General features: G+C 40.3%; 1 protein-coding gene across 1 annotated transcript in view; it reads left to right on the forward strand.

Annotated features, from left to right (window-relative positions):
* The window catches only part of CDC73 (cell division cycle 73), a gene marked incomplete at its 5' end in the record, with an annotated part of 34,460 nt that extends 26,690 nt beyond the window's left edge, over positions 1–7,770 (forward strand). The window contains 2 exons of the mRNA XM_009073498.1: positions 3,817–3,881; positions 7,699–7,770. Of these exons, the coding sequence (XP_009071746.1) occupies positions 3,817–3,881; positions 7,699–7,770 (137 nt within the window). The remainder of the gene's footprint in view (positions 1–3,816; positions 3,882–7,698) is intronic.
* Between the last annotated feature and the right edge of the window lie 683 nt (positions 7,771–8,453).

Below are 8,453 nucleotides of genomic sequence, written 5' to 3' on the forward strand. Positions count from 1 at the left end.
GAAAAATGCCAGTGTATTGAAGATGCTCAAGTAAGTTTTCTAACAGTAGTTCTGCATCTAATTCCAAGTTTAAAAATAAGGGTCCAAAGTCTTGCCATCACAATGCTTTTATTTAAAGGCCTCTTTGCTTCTTAAATATCCTTTTCTTTGTAGATGGCTAATCATTTTAGCTGCATCATCTATTACCACATGTGAAACTGATTTTTGGAAACTGGAGTTACAAACTGATTCTTGGCCAAGCATCAGCATCTCATCTCTGTGCTGGTGCATGACTCAGCAGCATAGGTTGGAGCTGGTTTGGGAGGGAGAGGAGAAGCATTGGTTTGTGTTGTTGGTCAGAGGGTATGGTGCAGCTATGTGCTGAGGGCATGTCCCCTGCTGCTCCAGGTCACTCCAGGTTCTACTCCTCCTTCCTGTGGCCCCGTGGTTCCTCTTGTATCCCAGGTCTGCTTCTGAGCAGCTGTATCAGGGTCAGCCACTGTCCTTGCAGAATGCTCTGGAAGAAGTGCCTCTTTGCTTTCTAGCCTGACCCTTGAATGTCTCTTACAACATTAACCTGGCCAAGACCTTCAGCAGTGCTTGAAGTGGGAACGAAACTGTAGCTGTGGAGTTCCTGACTTGGAAGTGTTTGTTCCCTGCTTTGCACAGGCTGTGTGCAGTGAGTGGAGCTGAAGGTGCTGCAGGATATGGCCAAGTGTACAAACTGTTGAGACCTTACTAAATGGCACACAAGTGCAGGTTGCAGAGCTCTGACTTGTTTATTTCTGTAAGAAAAGTGAGTGGCTGATGGGTGGAATGTCATCAGTTGGTGTATGTGAGGATCAGGTCAAGAAAAGCTGTGTTGTGAGAAGTGTGTCCGTGCTGTTATCGCTTCAAGAAGGCTATTGCTGTGGCTGTTTGAAAGCTAGGAATGCTGAACTCTTGTTCACCAGTTGGTTGAGGCAGGAAATTTGGGAGCTAGTGGGCTGTTTGGAAGGTGGTTTCCTTTACTTGATCCTACCCTATTGCAGCTAGCATATCTTGGGGCCCACAGTAGGTCTTGTGGCTGCAGTAATGGTTTTCAGGAATATATGTGGGTACCTACATTCTGCTTTGACCATTTAACATCTCTTAGATTTGCATTAATAAAGAAAACTACTATGCCATTATTTGAAAATGATTAGAACTGTTGTTACCTGAGTAGCTGCTAAATAGCACTGGGAGCCCTTGTGTAGCTGCTGGACATGTTCAGCAGACAGGAGAGCTCACTCTGGTGCTTGAGGCAACAAGTGTCTCTTCATCCTGGTTATTTGCTTCTCCTGCTAGATCAGCACAAGGCTGGGAGCAGGAAGCTGGTGAGAGCCAGAGCTGTGGTTTGTGGTTCTTATGGCTCATTAAATGAACCAGGACAGAGTTTATGAGCGACTTGGGAAGAGTTTTGCAAAAGATGAAACCAGTGGCAGTTGAGCAGAGGCTTGTTCCCTGCCAGGTGCCTCAGTCCCCTTTGATTTACTTTCTAACTGTGCTGCTGGCTCTGTGGGCCTTTATTCCCTTTGCTCTGCTGATGGAGACAGGGAACAAACATGTAAAACTAATTACAGAGCCAGGATTTGTGCTGAGAGGAAAGGAGCTGTGGCAGGCCAGGCACAACGGGGGATGCTGCTGTGCTGCCTTGTTAAGGGGTGTCTGTAGTCTTCAGAAAGAACATCTGACCAAAATAGTTAGAAATTCTCTGTGTCACAGGCACGAGGAACCCATAATAGGTCAGTCTGGAAAAGGGAAAGGTTCCTCCGTTGGTGACCTTCTGTAATTCACAACCAACTGTCAGCCTAGATTATACACTTCTGATTTATGTCACTCCAGGTCAGCAAAAGCATCTCTTCAACTTTGGGAACTCTACCAAGTTTTCTACAAGGCTTCAGGCACCACCTGAAATATTAATATGCTCCTTGCCCAGAAGCAGTGACCTATATAGTCACAGAGAAAGCTGTTAGCCATGGAAGTGTTAGTGCAGTTGTATCTGACCATCTTTAACTCAAGTTCACCTGTATGACCCCTGACCTAAGACTTGATGCACAGTCACAGCCTGTGGTGAAGGGGAAAGGTGGTAAGGCAATACAATTTATATAGGGAGGCTAGGCTGCTTTTTTTCCCCCCTTTTTTTATTGGTTTTTTTTTAAAGTAGGAAAGACTGGATTCATGTGTGTCTGTATCTGCAATTTACTTTCTCAGAATCAACTCTGTGTAGTTCAGAAATGTGAAGTCTGGCAGAAGGGGAGGGAGGGGTGGGCTTGAGAAGTCAAGATGAAGAAGGGCTGGAGCTGAGGTGACTGCATAAAACAAAACATGGTCAATAACACTAGGCACCTCCACTTGGTAGTTGGTGGCAGGTTTGGTAGAATATTGAGGGAGTGAGAAGGAAAAGGTAAAACCCAAAAGAATGTTCAGAAAGTAGATAGATCTCTCTGTGGTGAGAGGAGTATGATCCGTTTTCAACTCTTGAGTATCTTTTTCTAGGCACTGGAGAGTTATTAAATTTGGGAAACTTTTCTGCCTCATTTCCTACTAGTGTCTGATAATCCTTCTCGTTTTAGGAAGAAAAGATGAGCAACCACGGATGCTTCCCAGAGCATCTGCATTGTTTTTAAGGTTGTCTGGGTTTCAATTTAAGCTAATTTACTCATGATGAGAGCAAGAAGCTCTTAAAAGTTTTGAAAATCTAACGTTTTTCTTAGACTTTTTGTAGGTTCAGGTTGGAGCATTGCTATGATTCCGTATCATTTTTTCATCTATTTTGTTTTTGCGCTGGTGGATTGTATGAAAGTGGTGTGATAAATGGCAAAAATCTACCAGTTCCAAATAGTTGGTTCTGTGCAGTATCAGTTACCTTTCCCCAGGTATAGTTGAAATAGCCCAAAAGTTTCTTAGGTGCAGACAAATGCTTGCTTGTGGATTGATCAGTGATTATCATGCCATTTTAAGGGGGAATTAATGGAGTGGTTGGGTGATGGGATCAGTTGACAGTGGATGCATGAGGCAAGGAAATTTACAATAGGAGAAAAGTTTTCTTGCCAAGTCCTGGTGGCAGTGTTCAGGAGCTGACTCTGATCCTAGAGGACTGAGAATAGGGGGACAGAGAAGGAGTGTTCAAAAGCAAACAAGCTACTGACAGGAGGTTTTGTCACTGAGCACTTGCAGACTTCTGGCACTTAGCATAAACTCAGTCTAATTAAAACTACTAAAAAAACCACTCTGTAAAAAAAACCCCAACCCTTTTACAACCTTTAGCGTGGTAGTGTGAATTTATGCAGATTCTCTCCTCTGTATCATATGACAATTACCTTGTTGCTCTTCTTCAGAAGTGAGTTTATCAGGTTAAATGGCCAGTTTGACAGTTGGCATGTAAACCTGTTTCCTATTGAGTATGTTTTGCCATTAATACAACGACAGGTAGAATGTGTTGCATTATGATGTTTTCTGGGAATATGAGGTACTTCTCAGTTTCGTGGTGAAGATGATTTCTGAGACCACATTCCTGTTGTAACATATTCTCACAAAGATTTGCATTCATATCCTTTCTCTGAAGAGGTTTAAATGATTCTGTGCAGCAGGAAAAGCTGACTGTGGTTATAGAAAACAGAAATAGCACATGGACCTCTGTCTAAAGATTTCCTTAATGACTAACCAGGTTTTGTATTGTGAACAGAACCTAAATCACTACCAATAGCAAGATGTGCTCTTGGGAAAAATAACTTCAGATATGTTTCCAGTGTTGTCCATTTAGGCATGACATCCCTGTGTCCATGAAGATTTACAGGAGCCTTTTTTTCTTTGCAGAAACGGAAGGCTTTAAGATTGACACTATGGGCACCTATCACGGGATGACTCTCAAGTCTGTAACGGTAAGTGCCAAGTCTTTATTTCAGTATGTTTTATAGAAATGATAGTGTCCCTATATATATTGTATCTCTGGAGATATATTTATACCTTGTCAGCCTGGCCTAGGCTCTGGAAGGTCATTTAGCCTGAATTACAGAATTGGTGAATGTTCTCCTTGAATAGATAAAACATGTTTTGTTTGTTCTGCTTGTTTTAGAGGCCTTTGCTTAAGGGATTTATTGCAGTGAAATGCAGTGCTGGGAAGGCTTGGCTGGCAGGTTGTTGTGGAGGTGCAGCCTTTTTGTGCTCAACTCAACTACCCAGAGTTTTGCTAGCCTTAGGTGTGTCTGGGAAGGACATCTTTCACAATCATAAGTGATAAAACTATACTCTCAAAACTGAAGTAATAAAACTAGGTTTGGGAGTATTGCTCTGTTTGCTACTCTGCATTTAATAGACTTAAGTTTAAGTGGTTGAAGGGTTTGACCTCAGCATTACAGTTGAAGCTTTATATCCTGGTGAGATGGACTTCTTTTGTATGGCTGTACAATGCTCTCAGTGAGAACTGCAACATGCACAGATGAGCAAGAGAGACCCTCAGACATTCCCTTTTTCTTTTTTTGGCCAATATCAGTCTGCTTTTGTGGGATTGAGTTGAATGCTCTCAAATAAATGCTGTTTTGATCTGCTGGTAAGTAGGACAGATGCTACAAAACTGATGTAGTGCCCTCATTAAGGTTTTTGCCATCTGCATACCTATATAAATCTGATGAATAGACAGCACTAAACACTCTCCTAAATCCATGCATTACTTCTAGTTTGCACTCCTAATTTGAACATAAAATAGTATCTGGAGTGTAAATTTCTTAAAAACATTTAGTTTTTTCTTGTTTAATAACAATTCTTTCCCAAATCTTTCATCCCCAACCTCATCTGGACTTAGAATACTTGAAAAAAGTGGAAGAGAATATATAAGGAAGGAATCTATTTACTTCTAAACAGTGTTGTTTCATATGAAATCAGAAATTCATTGGGTGAAGGAAAAAACCAACCAATTAACCTGTTATGTCTGAAGATTTGTTCCTGAACTTTGCCTGAGTTTCAGGCTGCTTTATGAGGGGTCAGACAGTGTCATACCAATCCAAGTTTCTGTGATATGAGATATGTTTCCAGTGGTAGTGGGTTGAAGTGGTTTAGTAAAGAGGTTCTGCTTAAATTGTCCTGTGGGGAGGAAAAAGAAAGAAGAAGAAAATACTAAGATTATGGGAAAGTAGAAATGTTGACATTTTTAAGCTTATCGTTGTAAAATCTGTAAAAATGAAGTGACTCTAATAATTATATGAGGTTTTTTTAAGGTCATAGAAAAGAACCAAGGTTTTTGATTCTAGGAATCCTAGCTCACATATTGAGCATATTCCCTAGAGCTTTGAGGCTGTTACTAAACTGACCTTGTTGGTTTCTTCCGTTTAGAAAGAAAATATTAACAGATGTTAAATTACTAGTAAACCTTTTTTAACATAAACTAGAATTTTTTGAAATAACTGTTTAGGAGGTATTGCATGACTGCACATAAAGCATCATCTGGTGTCATGAGAAATATTAAAACTCCATCTGTCATTTAGCTTTTTTTCTGAGAAAGAACTTGTAAGGGATTTTTGGAGCCTTATTTTCCAGGCTGTTAAAAAGGTGCCCTAAATGTTCAGCTCATTCATAAATTGCGATGACATACTGGTGTTTTGTTTCAGGTGGGGGAAGAAATAAATCTGTTAATTATGTTCATCTGTTTTTGTCTAAACTTAGTCATAGTGATGGACCACATAGTTCTAAGCCATAATCTCAGATGGTATTTTTGTGTATAGTTAATGTCCTGACAGTTAGCAAACTTCATATTTCACTTTTACTCAGGTTTTGATTTGTGGGTTTTGTTGGGTAGTTTGTTCATACTTTTTTTTGTGCTGGACAAAACTAGTAAGGAAATGGGAAAGTATTTTCTTCCCCTAAGTGTTCAGTGAAAAAGTACAGTATACTCATTGGATAAATCATAGGAATATGGAGGGATGGCATTGGAATGCATTCTACCTGAATGAGATCATCTGCTGTTGTCATAGTATTGGTATAATCCCTCTATGAACTCATCAAACATTTCAAAGGAAGTGAAGTAGTAGGTAGCTCTTGGTTAGAGGCTCTCTTCAAACTTCAGACCTCTGTTTTTCAGATGGTGACATTCCAGAGGTTCATTTTTGATGCCATTGTTCTGGACATAGGTGTTGTTTGTGTTCATGTATTTCTACAGAGTTGTCATATTCTCTTAAAACTTAGGCTTATTACCTGGAGTGGAAACAGTGACCCACTGTCTGGAGCTGCCCATGTGCTCCTCATGTAAAATTTGTAAGCAGCTTTGCTTGTCTGGTGTTAGATTCCCTACATGTCCTCCATTTGCACTCTGCCTTATTGGAATTCTCTGTAATGATTTGTATGAAATGTGCAATACGTCTGTTTTGTGTTTGTTCTTGCTGAAATGTGAGTTGTCCTAGATGCTTGTTCTTTTTACCAGCAAAACAAAAACTTCTGCATCTTGACTGGTTTCTTTTCATCAGTGATGTTGGAAACTTTCTTAGCATTCAGAATTTGTGCCAGAACAGATGGTGAATGGTGGGCTTTTTCTGAAGTAATGTCAGCTAAAATAACTTGTGCTGCTGGCAGTTCTTGCCTGTAACAGGGTTTTTGCTTAATTGGCACACTTACTTTCTCTTAGGAAGACTGACTTATTTAATGAATTTTTATTGTGAAGGCATGATTTCATTATTCTGGACCTGGAATTGTTTATAGCAGAACATCCTGCTCAGAAAGATATTATTTTTTGATACCTGTGACACCTTGTATTTGCCTGGATTGGTGATGTAGTGGTGGTAGCTCTTGCTGTCTAGTTACCCAGCAGTTCATGCTGCAAATTGTGCAGCATGACTTTGGGAAACCTACAGCTCTACCTGCAAACTTCACCTCCAAGCACAATGCCCTGCATGGCAGGGCAACTTCTGGTTTTTACCGAGGAGAATTTGCTGTTTGAGGTGGATCAAATAAGAACTTTGGAAGACGAGTATGTTAATATACTTGTACCATGCAAGGTGTGAGGGAATGCTGAGAGAGAATCTTAAGCTGATATTCCTAACATGTTCTTTCTTGTGTAAATTTGATGTGTTTGGGCCATTAGGGCTTTGGCTTCTCTAGGGGGAAATGTTGACATGGAGTCTAGGCTTGTGTCAGTGGAAGCCTAGAACGTGAGTCTCACCTTTTGTATGCAGTGAAGTTGAATTTTGGACTACTTGTTTCTGTAACTAGAAGATGTGAAGCATTTAGCTGTTACTGTAGCTTAAGGTGTGAACATCAGAACAAACTAGTTACCTGCACCTGTGTCAGGACAGGGAGAAGTTGCTTGTTCCATGAGTGTGTGACAAAGCTGGTTGTTGTAGGTGGATACAAAACTGCATCCTTTTCCAAGCCGAGGGCATGCTTGGTATTAACTGTGTACACTTGCAAATAATATTTGCTTATCCATTACAATAATAGCAATGGTGATGCTGCTTTTCCTCACCTGTAGGCTTTCTTAAGTTTTCATGACCTGAAAGAAAGTGATGTTGTAGCCTGTGGAGTTCTGTGAGGTGACTTCTCTGAGTTCTGAGGGCCCTGACTGGTCAGGAGCTGTGATTCAGGGTGGCTGTAAACTTGGTTGAAAGTGGACAACATCTGCATAGCACTGCAGTAGGCCTTCGTAGAAACTATTTTGGTGCTTTTCCGAATTTATGGAAAACTCTCCTGTTTTACACTTTTGGTTTCTTTCAGCATCCAGGGCTGCTGAAGCTCAGAGCTTCCTTTGTCTTATGTTTTGCTGCTAGAAATGGAACCTGTCGTTGATCATCTGCACTCATAAGCAGCCAGAACTACTGTGGCATTTCTCTCTTGCTGTTCAGTAAACAGGTGGATACAGCAGCTCTTATGGTTATTGAGCTGATATCCTCCCCAGATACTTTGGAGCTACAGTTGAATGATGAGTATGGTTAGTGAGGGTTTCAGTTGAGGCAATTCACTTGCAGCAAAATCAAATGCAAATTTCTGTGGTGTGTTCAAATTTCAGAAGTTTTATGTCTAGTAAGAAATTCTATGTAAGTTTTTCAGTGCTTCTGAGTTCAGTAATGTTTTTCCTGCAAACAAAAAAAAAAAGAAAGGAACATCTCAGGCATTACAACAATCTCTTGGTAAATGTACCCTGAATAAACATATGAGACTATCAATAATTAAAGCAAATACATTACATTTCGGCAACAAATACAGTTCATAGTCCCAGCAGAAAACAACTAATTAAAAAGGGAGTCCCTATGTAAACCACAGTATAAGCAGGCATAATTTCAGAAGAATTGAAGACTAGTTCAGCACCGTTAAGGTCATCAGCATTTTTCAGCAGTCTGTGGTTGCTATCAGATTTTGTGCATTAATTGATCAAAGGATGCTGCTGTTAGTGCCCTCAAATCTTTTGAGTTGGTTATCATCTCTGTAATTCTATTTATTTTTTTTTCCTTAATTAAGAGGTTGCTTAAACT

The sequence above is a fragment of the Acanthisitta chloris genome, unplaced genomic scaffold (genome assembly GCF_000695815.1).
Source record: "Acanthisitta chloris isolate BGI_N310 unplaced genomic scaffold, ASM69581v1 scaffold13084, whole genome shotgun sequence".
Classification (NCBI taxonomy): Eukaryota; Metazoa; Chordata; class Aves; order Passeriformes; family Acanthisittidae; genus Acanthisitta; species Acanthisitta chloris.